Source organism: Mus musculus, chromosome X (assembly GCF_000001635.26).
Source record: "Mus musculus strain C57BL/6J chromosome X, GRCm38.p6 C57BL/6J".
Lineage (NCBI taxonomy): Eukaryota > Metazoa > Chordata > Mammalia > Rodentia > Muridae > Mus > Mus musculus.
Genome location: NC_000086.7, coordinates 21,714,900 through 21,742,358, shown reverse-complemented (window position 1 = coordinate 21,742,358; position 27,459 = coordinate 21,714,900). Strand labels below are relative to the sequence as shown.

Below are 27,459 nucleotides of genomic sequence, written 5' to 3'. Positions count from 1 at the left end.
TTTGTGAGGAAAACAGGATATAAAATTTTTATTGGTGACAATTAACAATTAGCATCAATTCATATATGAATACTTTGTTACACTTAGGCAAAAACAAATCTATAAAAGAGAAGATTATTGCTATTTATCTATTAGATATATATCATTATCAAAAAATGCCAAATTTAAAGTCATGTTATCAGTAACAATTTCATACAAATTCTACTTGCAATTGAATCTAGAATCCAGAGAACGTAATGAACTACTTGTTTTTCCTGAAACACAATAAAAATTAAACGTGTCGTGGTTTTATTCCAAATACAACTTAATGAATAAAGATATTCTGAAAGGTAAGAAGTATTCAAAATTTCAATATTTCATTTCCTAGGTTTATCACTGTCTGGATACCTGTTCCTCATTTTTGTATCATTTCACTCTAACTAAAGAGTACAACTGCAAAGCTTACATAGAAAACATGATACATAATAAATTGATAACATGTTTAGACATATTTGGATCACAGATATTAAACAACAATCCTCATATCACATACAGTCATTTTCCTACATATTTGTGGAACTTCTTTGGATAAAGATGTTTATTCATTTTATTTTATGGGTATGGGTGTTTTCTGCCTGTGTGTATGTGCACCATGAGCATGCAGTATCATAGAGGTCAGAAGAGGACATCGGGTTTCATGGAACTAGAGTTAAAGATGGTATTAGTAACCTTGGTGCTGAGAATTGAACCTACATCCTCTGTGATAGCCATTTATCTTGTCACTGAGCAATCACCCCAGGCCAATTTGTGACATATGTAAGGTAAGTGAGGACTTTAACTGTGTAACACTAGCTTTTAACTTCACTGACTTATTTCCCTATTCTATGAAAGAGAAAAGTACATATTTAGACTACAGAAGCAGTGTGTTTAAAATCACAAAGTACAAAGTATGATTACTTCGTAAGTAATCATCTCACAGGAGACCTTCAGTACACTAAAAACAAAACAAAACAAAACAATTACAGTAATATTTACAAAATGTCATTGCAAAACAGAACTGGGTATATGTACTAACAAATAGCTAATCTTAAAGAGAAACACATTACTAAACACTGATAGATTCACATTTTAATATTTCATTCTTGATTAAGTGAAAAAAGTACTTACAATCATGTACTGAGCATGACATGTACATTTCCCTAATTGATTAACATACAAATAAATTAAAAATCTCCCTTACTCTACAAAATCACATTATATAACAATTAGATATTTTCAAAGGTGACATCTCATTCTGGTTTTGTACTGCCACTAATAGTAGGTATTTCGTGGTCAGTCTCCTTTGCAGGTTCAGCCATGTCTCTGTATCTCTCCCCACGATGTTTTTCCAGGTATGGACCCCAGTTCGAAGCTGGTCTACAGCAGCTTATGATACGCTGAAATGCAATGACAAAAAAAAAAATCTCATTTTAGAATTTAAGTGCTATTACCCGTTTTAAAAAGGAAAATATTAAACTACACTTTTATGGTAAAGGCTTTTGCTAGCAAGAATGACATAACAATCATAGAAAAGTAGGAAGCTCTAGAGTCTTATGGAAGAGTTTGATGGGGGAGAGATTGACAGGAGGGAACAAGGACACAAGAAGATGTAGAGTCAACTAATAGGGCTCGCAAAGACTGGGCCACCAACGGGGGGAAGGGCATGCCAGGGAGCTGGAACTAGTCCCCTAAGCATTTATAGCAAATGTACAGCTTGGTCTTCATACAGATCCTCTAATAACTGGAGCAGGGCTATTTTGGTCTCTGTTGCCTGCCTTTGGATCCCTTTCCCCTACCTGGATTGCCTGGTCTGACCTCAGTGGGAGAGGATGTGCCTATTAGTCCTGCAATGCCTTGATGTGCCAGAGTCGGGTCTATTCAAGGCAGTCTTCCCTTTCTCTGAGGAGAAAGGAAGGCAGTAATGGGCAGGGAGTGGGGGACTGTGACGAGAATGTAAAGAAAATTAACTAATTAATGAAAAAAAAGAGAAGTGGTGATATCTTAAACATCATCTAACAATTGTAACTAAATAAATTGCTATTACCTGTTAATAGAATTATCCTAACTACTAAACCAAAAGAATGATTTCAGAAGATAGGTCTATGACACCTTTAGAAAAAAATGCAGCTTTCTTGCATTCATTTTAGTCCTTGTCACAGAGAATCTGATGGGAAGCTAAACTATTGTGCACTGGATATGTTTCAAAAATGAGAAAAGGAAGTTCCAAATATCTAACCATTTCTTTAGATCTGCTCTTGGATAAGAAGAGGAAGTAACTAAAATGAAGTTTCCTAAGCCTATCTTGTCAGTGTAGACTTGATCAACGCTATTACTGTAGGCCTCTGTGGAAGAAAGATGATTCAAGAGCAGTAAAGGATGAAAGATAATTTACCAGGCTAATTCAAATAAATACAAATTAATTACAATATTAGACTCTGTATTACAGACATATGAAGATTAAAAAGTAAAGATTACATAGAGAAGAAGCAAATGGGTCATTTGCTTTTTTGACATCTACAAGGATAACTATACAAATAAATGCAGAGATCACAAATGTTATGTCCTAAAGAGTGCAGTAAGACCTGAGGATACAGTAACAGACTTCTACAAGGAACTTATAGTAAAGTATAAGTAGATGTCAAATTTTATTATATATATATAATTTAAATGTGCTTACCTGAAGTATGTTTCCTTCTGCCTGAACTATTTTTATGATAGCCATAATTGGTATCCAAATAATGCAGAAAATGATCATACACCAGCCAAGAGCAACTCCCCAGTCAGGATATGGAATATCAGCATAATCAGGTCTGTGAAATTTCACCAGTGACCAGACTAGAATTGCCTAAGAAAGGAAAGCATTAAAAAAGACCAAAAGATTAGACTTTGTGTTATAAATGAGTCATAATTTGATATTTATCAAACAATAAAATGAAGCTATAATTATGTAAGTAAGATAAATGGGTAACAATAGAAGGCATTATAGAGTTTTCTCCAAGGCAAATAAAAAATAAAATTACCTTTTCCAACAACTTTCTTGTGGACACATACACAAGGAGATTAAACTGTTAGTTTGGTTTCATTCTATGCCACAAGCTAGCTAGCATATATATGAAAAAAAATCCAGTGAGAATACACAAGTAGACTTTTCTGTCCCTCCTTACCTGCTGTTATTTGTTGTACAAGACACAACTTTCTTCCCCCAACCCCTACCCCATTACTCAAATTTAAACATGTAGTACTGGCACATTTAACAAAACACAATTCCCTCCTAGCCTCTTCTTGAATAAAAAAATAAGTTTGATATTAGTTAGTGTTGCAAAGGTTCTGGCAGGACTTCTCAGGAGACAGCCATAACAGGCTCCTGTCAGCATGCACTTCTTGGCATCCACAATAGTGTCTGGCTTTGGTGTCTGTATATGGGATGGATCCCCATGTGGGGCTGTCTCTGGATGGTCTATGCTTCAATCTCTGCTCTATACTTTATCTCCATATTTGCTCCTGTGAGTATTTTGTTCTCCTTTAAAGAAGGACTGAAGCACCCACACTTTGGTCTTCCTCCTTCTTGATCTTCATGTGGTCTGTGAATTGTATCTTGGTTATTTGAAGCTTTTGGGCTTATATCCACTTATCAGTGAGTGCATACCATGTGTGTTCTTTTGTGATTGGGTTACCTTACTCAGGATTATATTTTCTAGTTCCATTCATTTGCCTAAGAATTTCATGAAGTCATTGTTTTTAATAGCTGAGTAGTACTCCATTGTGTAAATGTATCACAATTTCTGTATCCATTCCTCTGTTGAAAGACATCTGGGTTCTTTGCAGCTTCTGGCTATTATAACTAAGGCTGCTATGAACATAGTGGAGCATGTGTCCTTATTACATGTTAGAACATCTTGGTGGAGACTCGCAGCCAACCATTGGACTGAGTGCAGGATCCCCAATAGAGGAGTTAGAGAAAGGCCTGAAGGAGTTGAAGGGGATTGCAACCCCATAGGAAGAACAACAATATCAACCAACCAGAACCCCCAGAGGTCCCAGGGACTAAGCCATCAACAAAGGAGTACACTTGGCTCCAGCTGTATATGTAGCAGAGGATGGCCTTGTCATGCATCAATGGAAGGAAAGGTCCTTGGTCCTATGAAGGCTAAATAGATGCCCCAGTGTAGGAGAATCAAGGGCAGGGAGGTGAGTTTGGGTCAGTGGGTGGAGGAACACTTTCATAGAAGGGGGAGGAGGATGGGAAGGTAAGGGTTTCCAGGAGGTGGAAACCAGGGAAGGGGATAACATTTGAAATGTAAATAAAATATCCAATAAAAAAACGTGTTACAAAAATCTAAGATTTATTTGAAATCTCAGTATTCACAAAGGATGGAGGCAAGAGCATCCAGGGTTAAAGATAATGCTACATACTGATTTCAAGGCCAGGCTGAGATAAAAAAGAAAATCCTCCCTCCAAAGAAGGTAATAAAATCTTCCTTTTAATCAGCGATCTTCAACCCATGAGTTGTAATCCCTTTGAGGGTCAAACAACCTTTTCACAGGGGTCGCCCAAGCATTGGAAAACACAATTATTTACAATTCATAACTAGCAAAATAATTATGAAGTGCCAATGAAATTTTATCATTGGGGACTACCACAACATGAGGTATACTGAAGGGCCACAGCATTAAGGTTGAAAACGACTGCTCTAAATGATTTTTAGATTTTTTTTTCAAAATTCACTAGAAATAATTAAGGCAGTTAGGAGATGTTCTGGGACTTAATCTCTGAGTTGTACTACTCTTTTCCAAAAAAGGTATATTTTCCTGCTCAACTGACACACATATACACACACGCATGTCTAACACACATGTGAAGAGAACCAGTTGTAGCTGGTGGAGGAATTACTTAGAACAAAGTATAATCGTACATTTAAAGGTATGAGTCATATCATCAATAGCAAGTTCATTGTATACTGTTACTTACAGACAACAGAATAGGAGTGATGACAAACCAGCAAGCTCTCCACCAAAGCCAGAATATCCATCTTTTTGCTCCAATCATCATTTCTATATCTTCAATGAATCTATTTCCTCCTACAGAGAACAATTTCAGACTTTGAGCCCTTTCTTACAACTTCCATAGGAATTGTCATACAAATTGGTTTTCTTCATTTAAACACCTCACTAAACTGCAACAGTGAAGCATATACCTGGAATCCCGTTTCATATTCCAATTAATTCATAATGTACTTTGCTCGATAGATTGTATTTTACAACTATATGTGCAATTATACATATTATATAATCTCAATGAAAATGAATTAAATGATAGTGTATAAGACTTATAAACAGATCTGCAATCACCACTTACCATAAATCCAGATGATTCCTGCAATTTCCAAGATAGCAGCAATTAAAATTCCCCATCCAGCACAGAAGTGATCAATCAAATGAACCCAGTAAATTCCAGCCTACAAGGAAACAAAACAAAAACAAAATTCACACAAATTACAATTATATTTTAACTACAATTTTGGTAATGTATTCAAATAGAATATATTTTAAAACTATATGAAATGTATGTTTCAAGTATAAATTCAAGTATGGTTTTTGTCTTAAAAACAAGATTTTTTTAAATAATATACTACAATATTGGCAAAATGTAACCATTTAGAACAGTTGATTATGAGCTCTGTAATAGCTAACAAGAAAATAGACTTTATAATCCATTTGTTACTTGGAAAATTGTCATATTGGAGACTATGTACTAGCAAAGTTACAAAGGAGAAAATAACTGAAATTTGGAAAACTTCCATCCAAATAGAAACTGGACCTGTCACAAAACACCAGCTTGAACCTTAGTATATTTGTTTAAATTTAAAAGTATATTCCAATTAGTATTTGTCTACAGAAGTTAAAAGCTATCCTGTACCTGAGTCACACAGAGGAGGCCAAGGAGAAACAAAATCAAGCAGCATCCCAAAGTTATAGGAACCCTCATGCGTTTCATTGCTTTGGGAAACAAATCTTGAAATGTTGTTGTAATTGTTTCTAGAGGAGGAAATGGTGTATTACATTTCAACTGAATAAGACTATCAGAGAATTCAATTTCTATTCATCGAATTTACACAAATAAGCTGAGAATACACTCTGGGTATTGTTTCTTCTTAACAGTCAATAAGGTCTTTTCTCTTAGTCCCAAGGTTTAGTTTTCCAGCATCAAAAGAGGAAGAGAGAACAAGTAAACAGAAGGACTGAGAAGGAGAGAGAGAGTGGAAATAAAAGGAGGGGAAGAAAGAGGAAAGAAGGGAGGAATAGAATGTCTAATAGACAGATTTATCTAAAAGAAAAATGTATAAGCAGAAAGATCTATAATAATTATATTTTACATATTTGAAGGCTTTGGAAATCAACCAGAAGAACCTAAATTTGTCCTATAAACAGAATAAAGTAAGAAAATGGGATATATTATGCAATAATATAAAAATTGTTTCAAAGGTTCCAGGTGTGTGCTTCAGGGAAATTTCTTTTGTGTACATAGAATTATATCTATGGGGAGTTATTTCACCTGTGTGGGTAATTTGTGTGTGTTTGTATGCATACACATTCACAGGCTCAGCCACAAATGGGACATTTGTATCACATAGATAACACACACCAAGGCTTAGGGATCACAACCGAAGGGGCAGAAAGATTAAGAGCCAGAGGTCATGCAGGCCTCAGAGGAAAAGGGTATCCTCTAGTTGTGACAGAAGCACTGCACTCATGATCTCACAGCTGTAATTGCCTATGCAAGAACAAGCCAGTCAACATTCCAGCACCATGTGGGAGGGGGCATTTGTGCTCACATTTAACTGAAAAGCTAATGACAGTTGACTTCTAGAGGAGTAACAGTTTTCTGTAAATGTGTGACAGTTGGTCCATGTTCCAGTGGATGACCACTATGTATATGGGTAGGACAAATTGGAGTCAGTGGCTTAGTAAAGACAAAAAAAAAAAAAAAAAAGAGGATATGGAGGTGATGTGGAAAGAGTCTAGTTGAATATGATCTAAATACACTATACAAAATTCTCAAAGAATTACTAAAAATGTAATATTTTCAAACTTTTTCAAAATTTTCTTGTTGTGTACCTTTAGGAAATTTCATTTGTATACACAGAACCATACATAAGAAGAATGTATTCATTGTGTGCAATTTGCATTTCTATGTGTGAGTATATGAAAGCACATACACATACGTGGGGTGCATGTGCATATGTGTGCTACATGTAAGTGGGCAGAGGGCAGTCTTCTCAAGTGCCTTTCACATTATTTTTCTGAGACAGGGTTTCTTACTGAACCTGGATTCACAAATGGACTCTATTGATGAAACAGTGAGCCCCAAACAATACTACTCTCTCCACCTTTCCAGCCTTAAGATTACAGGACTGTGCCACTTTGCCCAGATTTTATAAAGATATTGGAGTTCAAAGTAATGCCATGATGAGAGCATAGCAATTACTTTTCTAAGACAGCTCCCCAGCTTCAGTGTGTAGAATTTTTAAAAGATGATTCAAAATACTAGTCAGTAGGATAATATATGATATAATAGACCCATATGTCTTGTTATGATAATATATATATATATTTACCATGAAACTTCAAATTTATATGAAATATTTAAAATTATGCTATTAATGGACATGTTTATATACATACAAACATGTATATATGAATGTATATATGAAGGTATGTATAACATTCACTCATGTACATGCATATACACTTGAATCAAATAGGACACTAGCGATTATAGTGGTTGCCTCTACAAAAAATAATGAGAAATATATTAGTGTTTTGTTAAAACTCTTTCAAGCTAAAATCAAGTTTTCAGGGAGAAATGAGATTGTTCAGGTACAGGGGGCAGGGAAGAGAAAATTGTCATTTTCACATTGCTTAGTATAGTGTACACTGAATTAAGAAACAAATACAAAACTCTAAATAAAGTAATTGAAAAATGACCCCCTCAAAAATATCTATCTGAAGCAAATAGAATAAAGTATTTCCTGTTCCAAGTAAATAAGTATATCATACTTTTATATATTTAATTTTTAAATTAAAATAATTTGTAAAATTCATTCTGTTAATAGTAGCTAAAAGGATATGGTATGATATTACCTGATAATGAAATAGGATGGTTTCAAGTACAGGAAACAGGATTAAATATCAGTTCTTTAATGCTAAAAGGTATTACTTACCAATAGAAGCAAACTGAGAATCAAGGCCCAATGTTAAAAGCATGAAGAAAAATAATATGGACCAGAATGGACCAGCTGGGAGTTGAGCTAGAGCTTCAGGATAGGCAATGAATGCCAAGTCAAATCCTAAGAAAAACATGTGAGTTTTTAAATTAATTGCCAGGAAAATTTACACATTTGAACATTTTCAAAGTAATATACTGTTAAAACCTCATCATGCTTTGGCAATGCAACTCATGACGTAGCGCCTTTGTTTTACTGGAGTCCAGAGACGTGGCTCACTGGGTGAAAGCACTTGATGACCTGACTTCAATCCCCAAAGTCTATGATGGAAGGAGAGAACAGATTCCTGAAGATTGTCCTTTGACCTCCACACAAACACTGTGATGTGCATAGACCTGCACTTGCTCTCTCTTTCCTCTCTCATTCACAGTAATAATAAAGAAATGTTGAGCTGTCACACTAATGTGAGTATACGACATAAATTAAGCTTCTAATACAAATTCTTTTTCATGAAAGTTGTCTTAGAATTTTAAACCTTTCATTATTTTAGTGATTTAATGTATAAATTTGTGTGTGTGTGCATGTGTGTGTGTGTGTGTGTGTGTGTGTGTGTGTCTGTGTTCATTCATGCCTCATTCATGCAAGACTTCAGGAATTCAAGGGCCATACTGTGCATATAGAGGTCTGAGAACAACCTTGGATGTTGGCCTTTGCTTTATATCTTGTTAAAATCTTTTTTTCTCTGCTGTTTATTTCTGGATAGCTGGCCCATAAGTGAGGATTCTCTTATCTTTGCCTCTTGTCTCTCCGTGTTCTGGTATTACAGGTTTTTCACACTAAGCATAGGCTTTTGCAAAGATTTGGGGGATTTGAACTCAGACCCTTGTGCTTGCATAGCAAGTGCTTTTACCCAGTTAGCCACGTATCCAGACTGTAATCAACTGACTGACATGAGGGGTGGTAGCACACACCTATTATCTCAGGACTTGTGTGGAGAAAAGGAGGATCAGGGGTTCAAAATCATCCTTTATTTCATACTGAGTTTGATACCAGCCTGAAATCCATGAGACCCTCTCTCAAATAACAGTAACAAAAAGACTGATGACAAAGAAGAACATATTTCTTAAATGACAAAAATGTAAATTAGTTCTCCTTATTCTAAAATTTGTAAAAAATAAAATGAAAATATGAAACATTTACAAAAATAAATGTACAGAATGGATTTTTGTGGTTGTTGCTTTTTGAGATGGGCTCTTTCTATATAGTTTGGCTGTCCTGGAACTTGTCATCTAGACCAGACTGAGAGAAATCTGCCAACTTCTGCCTTCCTACGACTGGGATTAAAGGCATGGATCATACCATGCCTAGCTGGAATGAATTTAGTCTTCCACCGTCTTGCCAATTATTTACCCAGAATAATTATAAGTAATACTATTTCAGTTTATAGATACCTGTAATATTGTATATAAAATAAAGTCCTAGATGGAATCTCATTTTCACTTTGATGCTATAACCTTTAAAGCACTTTGTAGTTTGTTCCAGTTTTTCTATGTGGCCATCAGTTTTAAGTACTTTCAGTTTCTGTACCTTCCCAGAGTACTGACATAGAGTTCATACCATTAGCTTTTCAACTAGTCTCTATGACTTTCTAAATATTTACATTTGTGCAAGACAAAATGTTTCTGTGTATCAGTGAACTATGAGGAAATGGACACTTAATGATCTCCAAAATTCCTTTTCATACAGGGATTCTTCAATATTTCTATTATATTATACTAAATATAATAAAAGTTTCCAAGAGATTCTTACTTAAATAATCCTAGAACTCATTTTTATGGGTCTTATAGCTGGACACCAAGGATCCTTTGACTATTGTCCTTAGGGTAAGAAAGTTTGTTAATCAGATTTCTTGAGAGCTGTACACAATTATGCACTGGGTCACTTGATTCTTCCTATTATATACGTTTAAAAGTTCAGATCCAATACTGTTAATTGCATATGGGAAAATTTGGTCATAGTTGTTTCTTTCATAAAGCATAGAATATACTTACCATTATACCTGAACCTTGTAATTGTGGATTGAGTAATTCATTTTAAGTATTAAATAAAATACAGAAAATTGTCTTCTTTTCTCATTCTTCTAGATAAGGTCTCATGCAGCCTCAGCTAGCCTCAGTTTATCTCAGTAAATAAGGCTAGTCTTGAATTTCTAATCCTCCTATCTCCACTTCCCAAGTGCTGAGATTACATGCATAGAACACCAAATCTGCTTTATGAGATGCTAAAAATAAAACTCAGGGCATTGTGCATGCTTGGCAAGCCCTGTACCAACTGAAATATGTTCCCAACATTATGTATTCAGAATTAACAGTTTCATAAAATACTCCTGTCTATCCAGATCTTTTAGGAGCTATTATATTAAAATAAATTATGTCAAATGAACTGAAAAATACAATAACTCTAATCATAAGTATAGATGACTATAAGTTATACCAGAGTTTCATAAGTGAGCTATATCTAACTAATCCAACTTGGTATCATAAAGAATTGTATACCTGATTTTACAACTTGAGAGACTTCTTTTCCAGATATATGAGCCATGTGTCCCAGAATAGAAAATATAGCAAATCCAGCAAACACACTAGTGAGGCAGTTTGTCAAGCAAACTATAATGGCATCAGAGTAACAGTTGTTGTTGAACTTGTTGTAAGATGACAGAGCCACTAGGCCACCCCAAGCCACAGAAAGGGAATAAAATATCTGAGTGGCAGCATCCTTCCAGACCTATAAGAGAACATTTTTTTTTTAAGTTTAAAACATGCACACTAAAAATTGAATTATATAAAATAATTCATGGGTTAATACGAGTGTGTATTATAACATAAGGAAATGAATACTTAAATGTCAACCATCAAGGTGAAGAAAACAATGGTAGGAGTCTTAATTTCTCTGTGTGTTTTTTTTTTCATGCTCCATTAGTAACTGACTCTGACTTTGGTGTCTGTGATTTCCTCATCCATTACTTCAAGACAAGGTCTTGCTATGTTCTCTGACTATCCTGGAACTTGCTCTGTAGACCAGGCTGGCTTCAGATTCACAGATCTGCCTGCCTCTGCCTCCCTAGTGCTCAGATTAAAGGTGTGCATCACCACTGCCTAGCTATTTATATTTATTTTTAGTTTTGAATGTTTACGGTTCATAGAAGAATTACCTTGCTGCATGGAAATTAACACAACTCGCCTTTGTAGTTCAGCATTGTGATATTTAACCATTATCAAATGCAGCCATATAAAATTTTAATTTTATATAATTTACATTTCTGAAATTTAAAAATTAGAGACTAGGGACAAGTTCAGGTGGTTTAATTAAAAATATGTCGTTCTGAGTAGACATGCATATATGAGAATTCTGAAAAGTAAATGGATGGCCAGGGATGGTTGGTAGATAAGCGATGAGTGGTCAGTATGCATACATATGTACATATGCAAAACTCTAAAATATAAATACAATTTTAAAAATTAAACACATGCCATTTTAATCATTTTTTGCTTCTCTATACCCCACTATAAATATTACAACTTATTCTTTCTCCTGTTTACTGATACTAGATTACTTAATGTTTTGCTATGATGTAACTTTGAACACTCTTATACATATCTCCTGCTCATGTAGGTGAGGATGTAGAATATCAAAGGTGATCCTCTCTTTCACTGAATCTTGTCAAGTCATCTTCTCGAATCTACCCACTAGTTAGTCCTCTTACTAGATGAAGATGAGAGAGGTTCCATTCCTCTCTAACAGTGGCTCTCTTAGTGGGTCATGACCCCTTTGGGGATCACAGATTATAAATAACTTTGAATTAAGAGATTTGATTATACTCACTACTTAAAAAAAATTAATGTTTTTCCTCAGGACTTCTTTTTCTGTTCACATGCTTCCCATTTTCTTTAATTATTTGCTTTATTTGATTTCTAGGATCTCTCTCTCTCTTTCTCTCTCTCTCTCTCTCTCTCTCTCTCTCTCTCTCTCTCTCTCTCTCTCATCCTTAATGAAATGGGGTTTCTGTGTACCAGGATGACAAATTAGCCTGTGGAATTTAAGTTATGCATAATCACACCACACCCAGTAACTCAATTTTGAAACTGAAATCTAAGATTTTGTGTTCTATATCTTAAGAGGTTTTCCCCTTCTAAATCCATGGATTACTTTTTTGTCTTCTTTATTTTGTGTTCTTATAATAAGCCAAAGTATTTTTGTTATTGCCATTTAATATAGCTGAAACTATTCAGTTTTGCTCACCTCTGTTTCTTTGTCTGTGTCTGAAAACAAAATTTAACCCAAGGTTATTGGGATGTTATTATGTATTCTCTAAATGAAACTGTTTTGTTGAAAATATAAATTTTTCAATTGCCCTGAAACTTATGTTACACATATTAATTACATATATGTTAGACATAGTATGTTACACATATTTCCACTTTGTGTCATTTTCAATTGTTTAAGGATAATTGACATGATACATTACATCCATTAGTTATCAATGATATCCATCGGATTATGCATCCTTCCCAGAGTGAAGTAATTTGTTATCTCTACCACATGCCAAGCTTTGTTTCTTCATAAAAATATTTTAAAAATTACTATTCTATACCACCTATTGGTATATCTGTTCCTATGCTAAAACCATGTTTTTTAATTACTGCAACATTGTAGTGCTTTTTGTAATAACGTTTTGTATCTGACATGATAGTTTCTCCACACTTTATATCTGTGTTGGGAATTTGATTAGAATTCTATTGATTCTGTGTACCAATGTGATATTAAAAACACATTAATTCTTAGCAAGGATGTTACTAGACAGCCCACCCTGACTCTGTGCTGTTTGTGTAATTCCACTCCTTTATCATTGCTGATGTCCAATTTGCCTCTCCTCCTTCTTTGTTAAAGGTCAACAGTTAAGTCGGAGATTTATTCAGGTTAATCTATTCAAAGATTTTAATTATTTGTCTTTGGATATAATATCACTCAAAAGAGAAAACTTTATGTACATAGATTTCAGATAACAGAGCCGATTTACATTTGAACAAAAAGTGTCCTTTCAGTTCTCTTAACACCATACTGCTCAGCGGAATGCAGGTTGAATAGCTTGAGTGTATGTGAATAACAATTCTGGTTTTAGAATTAAAAAGAATAAATTTACATCCAAACCATTCATCCTCTGTTTTTTCAGTTTAACTTCTTTAACTCATTGGTAGGTATGAACAATAACAATAATATTTAGAAAGCTGTGTCATAGTAGCTATAATTGTTATTATAAGAAACGATCATATAGTGTTTTGGTTTATTATATGTGTAAAAACAATACTTTTAATTTGAATATTATTTCAATAGAAGCGAATATCCTAGGGAGTTAAATATCACTGGGTCTTCAAAATACACCTTTCACGGTAGATTATAGCATGTCTATGTGAAGGGAGATGGATATGTGGGTGGATATGAATATATATATATATATACAGACAGACACACATAGACCAAGATAATTTCATTTATATATAACACAGTCATGTTTTAAAAAACTACCCTTAGTTCTTTCATTGTGTTCCACCTTAGGAGATGAAACTCATGCTTGTGTTGGTCTCTGAGCCTCTCTACTTGACACATTATGCAAGAATATGTGATTTAAGAGGAGCTGAGGTGGATGAGTCAGATTAGTGTTGAGAAAGAATGCTAATCTGAGAAAAACTATTGTCATCACCAGTAAACTCCCAAAACATGGAATGTGGCCCTTTGCTATGGGGAGTGGAGGAGTAAGAGGACTAAATTGCATGGTTCACAAGGAGCTTTAAATGTAGGTCTGACTCTTATTTAATAATAGAGACACAGAAACAGAGGCAAATATAAAATGCATATGAAAACTTCAAAATAGTTTCAAAAGAGTATAAAGCCCAGGTGTCTGAGGCTTATAAAAAGCCACTTAAACATATCAAAGGGGCTTTTCATCTGTGTTCAATGTTATGAGGCTTAAGAAAAATGGAGGGTATACTTCTTGGAGAAAACGAAGTAACTATATGATGATGTACTATCAATAGTTAAAATAATTGTACATCAGCCCACATTTACAAGAGTTTTCTATTTCTCCAGTATCTTATTTTATCATGTTTAATAACTTAACAGAAAAATGGTCTTCTGTTTGAGAATGGATTAGTAAACAATGTTAAAAAGATATGGACTAAGACTAATGAAGAAGTGCATTAAGATGCCCTGTGGACACACCAAAGTTTATTAATCTCCAAGTGTATAAAAATAAAGTATTATAATTCTAAAGTAATTATAACTGATGAGGTTAATGACAGTGAAAATTATTGGGCACTGCAAAAGTAACCAAACTCAGAAAATTACATTTCAATTTTTCAAAAGTTAAATAATAGATTTCCAAGATGCAAACTGATCAACTTGAGGTTGGTTACCAAAAACATTCGACAGTGATCAGATAAATATTTGATTTGTAAATATTTTAAAAAGAAAACTTCAATGTCTGGAAGCCAGCATTTTTTTTTATATAAAAGACAATAGAAGTCTAAAACTATCCATTTTGGATAGCACCACTGGTGTGGCAGGTAATATTAGCACATTTTTTTCCTTCTCTAAATTTTTATATAAGATTGAGATTAATCTTAATATGTGCCAAGAACATAATGGAACTACTAAAAACATGTAAGTGTCCTTGGTTTTTATCAATAGAAGCATGATAACTAGGTAAGCTTACTGTTAATGCCCATTACAATTAAAGCTGTAAAACATTTTATGTGCCCATGATACACAGCCATTGTCTAGAAATGGACTTTTTTTATTAGGCATTTATTTCATTTACATTTCCAATGCTATCCCAAAAGTCCCCCCACATGCTCCCCCACCCACCCACCCACTCCCACTTCTTGGCCCTGGCGTTCCCCTGTACTGAGGCATATAAAGTTTGCACGACCAATGGGCCTCTCTAAGAGAGTTATTCAAGACTAGAAAGACAACTCTGTGATTAAAAACATCCGTTGCTAATGATCCAAGGTCTATGGAAACAACATAATGGAAGAGAACTGACTCCCCAAAATTGCCCCCTGACTTCCATATGTGCACCACGCCATGTGTGTGGCCCCAACTTACAAAATAAATAAATTATTTACAGGTAAAAGTTTTTCAAACTTATATTCAAAACACGTGTTTCTGTTTGTAATAGAAGCAACAGTTTTATTTCTGGACTACTTGGTCCATGTAAAGTTTGTGTGCTAACTGTATAATCTATTGGGCAAATTTTGATCTTACTGTTAATATACAAACTTTTCAAGGAATTAGATGTATATTAGACCATCAAACTTTCTCTGGTATTCTTTAAATCTACCAAAAATTTGTTGAATGAGTCCCATAGTTCTATCTTTAAATTACAGGTGTTAGGGTATGAAATATTCTTTTATTTAGAATAGTAACCCCCCCCCAAACTGTAGGTCAAATAGAATAAGTACCATTAATACAATGAGTTTTAAGACTATTGCTGAACTGGATCTTACTTCCAATAAAGAGTTTTATTGACATTACATACATTAATCAGAATTTCTAGTGGGTGGAAACCCTAATCATTTAATTGCATATGCTTTTTGTAAGACATACTTTTTATAAAGCAGTTATAAGGTTTTAAGTTTTAACTTTTAAGGTAATTTAAAATCCAAATTAAGTCTTACCTCAGCTTCTCTTAGTTTTGTAAAATTTGACTGTGCTCCAATGTAATATGAAATGCCTTTTGATGCACCCTCCAAAGTTGCACCTCGTATTAACAGAATGAGAAGGACCACATATGGGAAAAGAGCTGTAAAATATACCACCTACCAAATAGAACAACTAAAAGTTAATGCCACTTTAAAATCATGCTATATAATTTTCTATGAGCAAAATTAGTAGCCAGTTGCTACTAGAGAAATAATTTACTCCGGGTTTCAAAACATAATGATATTAATACAACTTATAATTTCCTTTCTCTGTTCTCACCACTCCAAAAATGGATCAATTTCTTAAATGTTATGATGCAGAGGTCACTATTTTTAAAGTTCATGCTATAAACAATCAATTTATAAGCAACTTGGGATCAGATGGAATGCTAAGAGGATCCTTATAAATGTCCGAGGGGATTGAATGTCTCCTCTCAGTAAACATTTTTGCTGGGATGGGGAACGTAAAACTAGCAATATTACTATATTCAGTCCCCCAAGTTAAAGGGAAATACCTCTTAGTACATGTCCAGATCTTATGAAATCTTCATTAAAGTGAATACAGAGCATGCTGAACACTTGCTACTTAAAGCTATCTCCCTTAAGGGAGGTTGATATATACACATGGCACATAACACAGGTTTCCAAATGGACAGATTGTGCTTGAGGCTGGCTACTCCACAATAACATGTAATTTCTTTAATCCACAGATATCCTATGTTTGATAATATGCCTAAAGAAATGATCTAAATATGTTACCAAAAAATAATAATAAATATTAATTGCCTGATTAAATTGCTTTGAACAGATTTTTGTAAGAAAACTTATTGCATCATAAAAGAACCAAGGGTTTAAAAAATGTGCAAATGGAGCATATAGGAAAGTTTCCATGGGATTTGAAATATCTGCAGTATTTTTTCAAGGAAAGAATATATGTCATTGCATTCACATTAGTCCGCATGCGAGAGGAGTGTTTTCAATTATTGCTGCCCTTGAACTTTTAGGTAACATCACTCTGGTCAGTTAAAGACATGTAAAATTACAATTTTCTGGGTAGTATGCAATTTTTCACAGGAAAATATTTCCATTGTATTTTTTAGTTGCAGCTAAGCTCTTTAACTTAGAAAAAAAAAAACATGAAGAAAAGGAGACTCTGTTTCAGAAAAAGACCTTCAATGACAGAGAAGATTGTTACTCCATTAGGAAGACGAGTTCAAAGGAATGATTATTTTCTATGTCTTCCCATGAAGCTATTATCCTAGAAAACATTCTACACCAATTATCACCTCATTCAAGGTGCTTATTGTGCAACAGAAGTTTAAAACCATACTCTCGAACTAGTAGGCTCTGAGTTTTAAGCAACTGCCCAATGCTTACAATTAATTTTGGCTTTGTTTTAACAGTACCAATAACCCTATGTATATGCTTAAAACTACAATGTCTTATGCACAAAGGCTTACAAAGTTTCTAGTGTTAAGAATTTGACACTAAGAATTTGAATGTCCATATTATACAAAAATCAATTTATAATATTTGATGGAACTACAATGAAGTTGGATAGCAACCGCATCACTAAGGTGTCTTCCAACTTACCTTGCCAGAGGATTTGATTCCTTTAAACAGTGCTGCTCCAACTATGAGCCAAGCCAGAAGAAGGCAAAGTGCTAAATACCACACAACAACTCCAGTTTCATCCATTCCACTTGACCTCTGAAGTGTCACTTTACTGAAATGCATAAGCACAGAATCAATTACCTTTGCTTTTAAAAAATGGGCTTTGCAATGTGTTTCATCCAAAGGAAACCTTCAGAGTGTTGGAACTTAATCTTGTAAATCTTTTGTCAATAGACAATGTTGTATGGAGGGATCAATATTATTCATTCAAAAGTTGGATTTTGAACTTCAAAGTTACCCAAAGGCAGTCCAAACTACAAATACTGAAATAAAGCTTTAGTCATGTTTCCTGCCAACATTTTAATCTCCTCTATGCAAAGAAATTAATTTTTATCTGGTAGCTTCCTGTGACTCAATGTGGGATTTTCTCAAAAAAATTCATTAATAAGACTTTTAACATTGTATTATGTATTTACTTACTCAAACTTATACATATGATCAAATTGAAATGGACTGATTCTTCATATCATTAACAATTTTCTGTAAAATTCCACCATTTCCTACAGTAACATGTGTGGATTTATAATACTAGACCTGAAGCTAGAGAGACTTGAATTGGGTCCTCAGTGCTCACATCATGTGTCTCATAAAAAAAGAACCTTTAAAAAATCAGAATCCCAGTTTTTAGCATGATATTTGAAAACATTTAAAGACTCAAAATGTTAAAGCATCATGTTGGAGAAACATTATTGAGCTTCCTCAAAATAATTAAAATAGTAAACTATCCATCTTATCCTTTAGCAATCCCACTGTTTGATGTGTATTCAAAAGAAATGATATCAGGATGTCCAAGAGACAATTACACTGCCAAGTTCACAGCACTATTCATGAAAGCAAACACAAATAACTAACTTAGGTGTCCATCAAGAGATGAATGGACAAATAAAATATATAATACACACACCACCACACCACACTACACTACAATACCATCAATCTTTATATATAACCTGCTCAGTCCGTACAAGGCTACCGGTATGCATGTTTTCAGGAATGAGTATTTGGCACTGGACAAGCAATTGGTGTGCTCTTCCCTGAGGAAGACTGCTTCTTCTGCTCCCAGTTTACCTCAGGTCCCATCATACTTTGTGTTGGATTGAGGCCATATGAGCTGTTCCTCCTCCACTATGGCACATCCATTGGTGTCTTCCTTATTCAGCTCATATGTGAGTGATCATGTCATTGGAGCTTTCTATGTACAGCTTTTGACTTTCCTATGAGACATAATCTCACAGCCAATTGCCTGATCCTTTTCCTTTTACAATCTCTCAACCCCCTTCCCACTCCTGAAATGTTCCCTGAGCCTTAAATGTGGAAGTGGTGATTAATATTTTAAAGATTTGTTTATTTTTTAATGTGCACTAGTGTTTTCCCTGTATATGTATATATGTGTCATATAAATGCCTACTTCCCATGAAGACTAAACTAGGGCATTGGGATCCTGGGGCACTGGAATTACAGGGAGTTGTAAACCACCATGTGGGTGCTAAGCACCTAGATCTGGTCCTCTGCAAAAACAATGAATGGTCATAATTTCTGAGTCATCTCTCCAGACCTTAACTGTTTATCATTAGAATTTGCTTATTATATGAAAATTTTCTATTGTGTGGATACACATTCTACTGAACATGGGTAGTAATCAGAGGACAACTTTCAGGACTCAGTTCTCTCCTTCTACCATCGTGTGTTCAAAGTATTAAACTCAGGACATTTGGCTGGGCATCAGGCACCTTTATGTGGTGATCACTCTCATAAGTTTTATGATCCCCTAACATTAACATTTAACTGATAATTATTAATACTCCATTACTTACAGTGTTACGTGCACTGGACAACTACTTGTAAAAGGTACATTGTCAACAGAGAGCTGACTTTCAGGTAATTTAAAACTCACCAGGGAGACATAACCATTTGAATCAAATGAAGTATTTATCTGTTAAAGTTCTCCTGTCTTCTGTTTATGTAAGTTAAAATGAGGGGAGGTATATTGGTAAGCAGAAACATGTTCAACTCATAATATATTCCTGTATTAAAACTATAGAATAAAATGGGGGAAAAGAACTGACAATATTTCATTATATTTCATAAAATATTTCAATAGCATCTGTATTAAGAAGTTAAACAATACTTACTCCCAATACTGTTCACTGGGAAGTTGTCCTGGCCGAAAAACTTCACTACCATTCAAGCAGGTGAGATTGTTGGTATTTACCCAGCTTATATTCATAAACATCTCTCCTGCCCCTATGCTCACATTACAGCCAGTTACTAAAAAATGACATATAGATATATATAAGTAAATAAAAGAGATAGATAGATAGATAGATAGATAGATAGATAGATAGATAGATAGATATGCAACACTTTTCTGGGAAAAATATTTTAATGGAAAATACTTAAATTCCTGTTTAAATTATTATTTGGTAAAGGTAGTATAAACAAGTTACAAACAAAACAAAGGACATTAGATTCAATACATCAAATCTTCTCAAACACCAAGCTGGATACTAGCTAAACATTTAAACTGTGGTCATGCTTCTAGTAATAACTTCTATAAAAATAAGTTATTTCAGTGAAGATTTAGTACTTAACATAACCTTCAGTGGACACTTAGCTAACAATTATACATATGCTGACTTCTTTAAACCCTTCAAAAGCATTAAAATTTCCTAAGTTTACCCTCTGATTCGTATGGATAATCCCAATAGTATTATCTGATATTGACGGCACCCATACTTTATACTTACAATTTACTGCTATTAAATATAACACCTCAAAAAATCTACTCCCCCATTTCTTGCTATACCCTACTTAGAATTTAGACTTGGAAAAGGTACTTCTCATTGTGGCCTTGATCTTCATAAAATCATACTGAAATTGGTTAGAAAATGATTTAATCATTTAAACTTATTTTTAGAATAGCAGAATTTTAAGGTTAGCAGTATTTTAAAAGTTAAGCCAATGAAATTTACCTATTGGTGTTCTGCTACAGTTTTCGTCTGCCCAAGAAGAACAATTTGCCCACGGCAATACACTTTGAAAAGAAGCAAACAAGTAGTAAAGGCTGTAGGCAATTATGACATTATAATAGATTGCCACAAAAACGGATATCAGGACCATCGTGATTCCCACACCTGGAGAAAAAAAACAATTAAAAAAGTGAAATTTGTTTTGCTGATCCATAAAAAGAATTGAGCAAAATTTCCACAAAATATCCACAAAAACTATAGTAAATAAAAAGACCTTTTCACACAACTTTATATTGTAATTCATAAACAGTGTATCAGGCATGGAGAGGTGTTACCCTCTCAATACCTTTCTTCAAAACTTGAAAAGAATTTATTTTCATTATTTTTTATTGCATTTGTGTGTGCACACACCTGTGAGTGTGCAGATATGAAAGCAGGTGTCTGCAGAGTACAGACACACGAGATCCTCTGGAGCTGGAGTTAGAGGAAGAGCCTGAAATATCCCACATTGATGCTGGTAACCAAACTTGGGTCCTCTGGAAAAGCAATGTTCTTAACTACTGAGCCATCTCTGCAACTTCATCTTCTCAAAGGTAAAATAATTTTGATGCTTGGCTTTTGGAGAATGCTTTTCAGATGGTGAGAAAGGTTACTATAGCTATAGCCTTGGGACTGGAGTGATAGCTCAGTGATTAAGAACACTTGCTGCTTTTCCAAAAGACTAGAGGTCAGCACCCATACTGGGTGTGGCTCACAACTTCCTCTATCTCCAACTTCCATAGGATCCAGTACCCTCTTCTGACCTCTACAGGCAATCACACATGTGAGTATGTGCATAGTCATTGTACATATACATGAAATAAACTAATATAAAATTTAAAGCCAGAGCCTTGAAATTTACCCACAACAGGACTGTGTAATTAGACAATTCAAAATGTAAAATTGTCAAATAATTACACTCTGGTAATCATCTTTTAGTGTCTTTCCTAACCCTTCCTGTATATGCATCCACATAAGAAATTAACATTTGAAGGCTTGGGAGGTGGCTCTATGGGTAAAGTGTTTCCTAAAGCTATAGAGGAGTATGTACCTGAGTGTGATTTCCAGCATCTATACTTTTCTCCTTTTAAGAGTTTGTTGCAATAGACTACACCTAAAATCCTACCACCAAGGACGTAGAGACAGGGCATTTTCAGTGCTTCCTGCCCATCCCATGTAGCTAAACAATGAGCTCCAAGTTCAATGAGATACCATTTCAAAGGAATTAAGAAAGATATATGACCTTGACCTTCACTCTACATGCATACACACACACCATGCATGCACACAAATATGTACACATTTGTACATATTTTGTATGCACAAAATATATACAAAAGACGCAATTCCATCTTTGGCTTACAATGCCTCTTTGTATTTTTTAATTGAAAGAGAAAACTGTGTTTGTCATGTACTATGTGATGATTCAATTGTACACATATTGTGGAATGAATTAATCTTCAAATTAGCAAGCACATTACCTCAAGTGACTATCATTTTAATAGTCAGCTTACTGCTTACTGTGTTGCTTATGAGATTACAATACATGAATATAATATATTGTCATCAACTATAGTCACCACGCTGTGATTCTTTTTTTGGTTTGATTCTCTAATTTATAGATTTATAGGTTAGCTTTCTTAAAATTATTTCTTACTTTCCCTAGACATGGTTTCTCTGTGCAGCCCTGCCTGTCCTAGCAGTTGCTCTGTAGAACAGACTGGCATCAAACTCAGAGATATGCCTGTATCGGCCTACTGAGTGCTGGGATCAATGGCATGAGCCATTACTCTCTGATAAATGTATTTCTCTTAACTATATCCATATAGCTTATCATTTTTGACCAATAGAGCTTCTTCCTTCTTATTGACTTCTGCATCTAAGCATTGATCAACTTCTGTAAGATCAAATGTATCATAATTTTAAACTCTTTTCTTCTGCTAATTGGAAACTTTTATATGTGCCTCTAGACCAGTAGGTCTCAACCTTCCTAATGCTGTGACACTTTAATACAATTCCTCATGTTGTGGTGACCCCAAACAATAAAGTTATTTTTGTTGCTACTTTATTACTGTAATTTGCTACTTTATTAATTGTAATGTAAATAATGTTTGATAGTCAGATGATGTTAGACCTGTGAAAGGGTCATTCCACCTCCCCAAAAGGAGTCATAACCTACAGACTAAGAGCCACTGATGCAGACCAACAGATGGTGAAAAGTTTTAAATACCAACCTTGAAACAGTGGCAAAATCCTCCAAACTGAAACTGGACCTAAGCTAGCAAATTGTCCCAGTGAACATTCCAGAAAGAACAAAGGCAGACCAGCCAATGCTAGCATGATTGCATAGGGTATCAAGAAAGCACCTGAAAAGCAAAAAGATAAATATACTATTCCATTTGAAAGTCTCAGGGGCACTTTGACAAGTAGCATAACATTTCCAAGTGTCCTAATATAATAGAATTTGAGTGATCTTGTTTGAGGTCCAAAATATATTACTTTTAGTGTGAAAGTACTGAATTGTATTAACAGTGAGTCTCTCATTAATCAAATTGCAATGGAAATGTTACCTCGTAAGGTTACTATGATTATTAAAAACAAAAGGGTATAAAAAGTCAGCCAGTGGAGCTGAGAGATCAGAGATTGTAGATCTAGATATACATTAAAATGCTGGCTCTATCTTCTCTCATTTATTTGATCTGAGGAAATTTTTCTAACCTGTGAACATTTCGTTCTTATAAACCAAAAAGCAATACCAACTCACCAGTTTCTGTAAAGAGTTCCAATGCTGGGCCTTTGGGAGTTACTAATCAAATGTAACCGTTTACTGATCAAACAGTGGCAACACTGCAAGCACATGCTATGTTTTCAGTGTTAGTTCTCCATCCCTTCCTTTCTTTCTTTCTCCCTTTCTTCCTTCCTTTCTTTCTTTCTTCCTTTTTTTCTATCTCCCTCTTTCTTTCTTTCTTTCTCTTTCTTTCTTCTTTCCTTTCTTTCTTTCTTTCTTTCTTTCTTTCTTTCTTTCTCCCTTTCTTTCTCCCTTTCTTTCTCTCTCTCTCTTTCTTTCTTTCTTTCTTTCTTTCTTTCTTTCTTCTTTCTTTTTCCCTTTCTTTCTTTCTCCCTTTCTTTCTCCCTTTCTTTCTTCCTTTCTTTCTCCCTTTCTTTCTCTCTCTCTTTCTCTCTTTCTTTCTTTCTTCTTTCTTTTTCCTTCTTTCTTTCTCCCTTTCTTTCTCCCTTTCTTTCTTCCTTTCTTTCTCCCTTTCTTTCTCTCTCTCTTTGTCTCTCTCTTTCTTTTTTTCTTCTTTCTTTTTCCCTTTCTTTCTTTCTCCCTTTCTTTCTTTCTCCCTCTCCCTCCCTTCCTCCCTCCCTTCCTTCCTTCCTTCCTTCCTTCCTTCCTTTCCACCTGTTTTCCTTTTGCCTTTCTTTCTTTCTTTCTTTCTTTCTTTCTTTCTTTTCTTTCTTCCTTCCTTTCTCTCTCTCTCTTTCTTTCGTTCGTTCTTTCTTTCTTTCTGCCTTTCTATCTTTATTTCTTAACAATACATGGATTATTTTTTAACTGTCGGATATAAATCTTACGTAGGGTTGATAATACAAATTACTGCAATTAAGTTCATAATTTTCTTAATAGTCACAAATCTCTTTAGTCAGTGTTAATAAGAAATGTATTGTTTTCTAAAGAAGACTCTGACCTTTTTGAGACTTGTTCAGTTAACTTCCAATATCACAAGAACCAATCTCCCACATAACATCCACCCCACTCCCCTTTTAAACCTTTTGTTTTTACCTTTTCTACTGTATTTGGGGTATGATATTGCTCATTAGAATGTTTACTAGACTATAAACTGAAACAGAGACATAATGTTAAATTTCCTAACCAAACAATCTAGAAGTCTTGGCAGCTGTTATTAAAAACAAGATGGAGCTCAATGAATGGAGACGGGCTTTTGCGTTATGTACACTTCATTTGTTGTTTCAACTTTTCCAAATTATTTCCTTGCTACTCATGAATTCTTAAAGAATTTAGAGAATCTAGATTATCTATTATCCAAATAATGTGACCTTTAATATGCCATATTAACTTTTAGAAAAAAAATAGAAGAAAGACAATAGCATATGAAAAATAAAATTATTTCATTTGCATTATATTTTATATTTACTCTATTAAAATTAGTTTAATTCATTTCCTAGAAAATTGTGGTGATTATTGGGTGAATATATGATGTCAAATCACAAGGCATGTCTTATTGTAAACACAATTGTAAGAAGCTCAAAGGAGCCTTAGGACATAGACACCAAAATGATCATGATTATTGACTCATACATCAAAACCACTACTGGATGACCTAAGCCCTAGATGAGAGAACTTAAGCTACCCACACTTAAAGTATTTAATAAACAGAGCTCTTTTCTTGAGTCTCTGAGGGCCAGTGTGACTGTTTTAACACACTCAATTAACAAGATATGTGGTTGAAACATCACCACACAAAATCCTATTGTGCCAAGAGAAAAATAATTATACTGGCAAAATTTCAATGGTATTCAATTATGTAATACAGGCACATGTCACCTCAATACTTCTAACAGAACCTGTAAGCTCAAGTAAGTTAAAGTGGTGTAACTGAAAAGCTGTTTCCACATTACTAGAGTATTGTGCAATTCATTTTCTTTCGCTCTGTGGGTCGCCTTGGTTAGTTTCATGTTCTTATTGGGCCTACCTTAACAATTCACAAAGTATAAAAAGCATTATTTTTGCAACAATAAAACAATCTTGCATTAAATTCTACTGTATGTTATTTATATTCTACATGATCGATGGAATTTGAAATATATGTAACTGAATATTGCAACTTAAGATCTTATTTTAGAACCATAATCAGTCCATACTGAATTATTAAAACGGCTTGCTCTAGCTAGGCAAACAATTTACTTGAGCTTTAAAAGTCCTAATTGAGGATTATATGGTATCTCAAATTAACTCACAAGTACTACATGTAATATTTTTATCAAGTTTATATCTGAGAGTTTTCTGAAGCAGTTTCCAAGCTTGAGCTAGTAGCTCGCAGTTCCCTAATACATGTTTTGCCTGGTTTTTTTCCTCTTTACTAACTCAGAGTATCATATACCTCTCTTTAGCTCATTGTACCTCATTATACATGTGTGATATTTTAATAATATATACTTATATGTGTTATATAAAATATAACAAGTTATGCTATATTATATATACAGAAGTTATATAACATACCACTGGAAGAAGAACAGAAGGAAAGGCCTACCTCCGCCATTGGTGTAGGTCAGATATGGGAATCTCCACACATTGCCCAATCCCACTGCATAGCCAACCATGGAAAGAAGATAATCTGACTTTTTGGACCAGTTACCACGTTCCTGATTTTCATCATTTTCACCAACATGGAAGTTCTCGGATGAAGCTGTCACTTTCTAAACAAGAAAAATATCAACATTTTCCTTTTCTGTTACACATTCCACAGACACATAATTTCAAAAGTCCAGAGAGTAATAGAAAGGGAGGGTGAAAAACTCACGGGGGATTCTTTTCAAAATCAATAGAGTTCTCCCATCTAAGGACTAGCCAGGCCCAACCCTGCTTAGCCTCTAAGATCAGATTGAGAGCATTCAGAGTAGGTAATTTTACTTAGACTTTCCTTCTTCAAATTTAAAAAAAAATCTATAAGTAGGTGTTTTCACTGTCTCTTCAGCTAAGACCATCCCAAGTTTAATGGTACAAACATGAAGGCAAACGAAAGTAAACAAATTAAGAAGAGTCAACATTTCTGAGATTATAGCAGGTCGTTAAGAAGTATCAGATCTCGCCTCTAATTAAATAAAAATCAATTCATACACTTTTTAGAGCACACAATCACTGTGCTGAATAATACCAGAGACAAATTTTACGGTCCCACCAGGTGGAGCAACTCTCTCTCTCTCTCTCTCTCTCTCTCTCTCTCTCTCTCTCTCTCTCTCTCCTCCTTCCTCTCTCTCCCCTCTCTCTCCCCTCTCTCCCCTCTCTCCCCTCCCTCCCCTCTCTCCCCTCTCTCCCCTCTCCCCCCTCTCTCCCCTCTCTCCCCTCTCTCCTCCCCCACTTGGAGAGGAGCTCTTTCCCAACCTGATAGCTGCTGCTTGACTATGGAATGCTCCCAGGGTCAGATAAGGACAGTACATTCTTTGCATTTCCCTGCAGCATATGAACACGGTATAGAGAACGACAAAGAGCAGCATTCTCTGGGTGTTCTCAAGGTACAGGTTGAGGTGCTCCTAAGTTTCCTAACTACCAGCAGGAAAGTTGTTTTTCACGTCAACTTCGTGAGAACAACGTATCAGGCATACTTGAAAAGAGTTGAAGAGAAAGAAATATGCAAAATAAGGAACAGCTACAGAAAGCAAAAAACTAAGACTCACTCTCCCTCCTTGTTTTCCCTTCCTGACTCCCCTACACCACCAGAAACTTCCAGAACCCTACCTCCTTCTGTCTGCACTTGAAGAAGTTCGGGCACTTCAATCTGTCCATGGTTCACTGGATCCCTTGGTGTGCCTCGCCTCTCCTCTTCTCACAGTCTGGCTGAGCTTGACTGGTGGCAGGTGCACACTCCCCGGTTGCTACCTGCCAAAGTGAGCCACCTTGCCCAGGGGTGGGACCATTTATGGAGGGAAGCTCTCTCCTCCCCCTCGCTGACGGCCAGTCCTTTCAATTACCGGAAGGGACCAAAGCAAGCCTCTGGTTTTTCCCCCAGGTAATCCTGAATGTAGCAATTCCTT

At 34.9% G+C, this 27,459-nt stretch overlaps 1 protein-coding gene across 1 annotated transcript; it reads right to left on the bottom strand.

Annotated features, from left to right (window-relative positions):
* Slc6a14 (solute carrier family 6 (neurotransmitter transporter), member 14) lies at positions 1–27,459 on the bottom strand. Its single transcript, NM_020049.4, has 14 exons — positions 27,164–27,459; positions 25,959–26,124; positions 22,917–23,048; positions 20,647–20,808; positions 19,807–19,942; positions 17,594–17,726; positions 15,977–16,117; positions 10,799–11,027; positions 8,241–8,366; positions 5,936–6,054; positions 5,375–5,474; positions 4,988–5,097; positions 2,696–2,863; positions 1–1,415 (listed from the first exon to the last, which is right to left on the bottom strand). The coding sequence occupies exons 1-14, from the start codon at positions 27,209–27,211 to the stop codon at positions 1,269–1,271; spliced, it is 1,917 nt and encodes a 638-aa protein (NP_064433.3). The 5' UTR covers positions 27,212–27,459; the 3' UTR covers positions 1–1,268.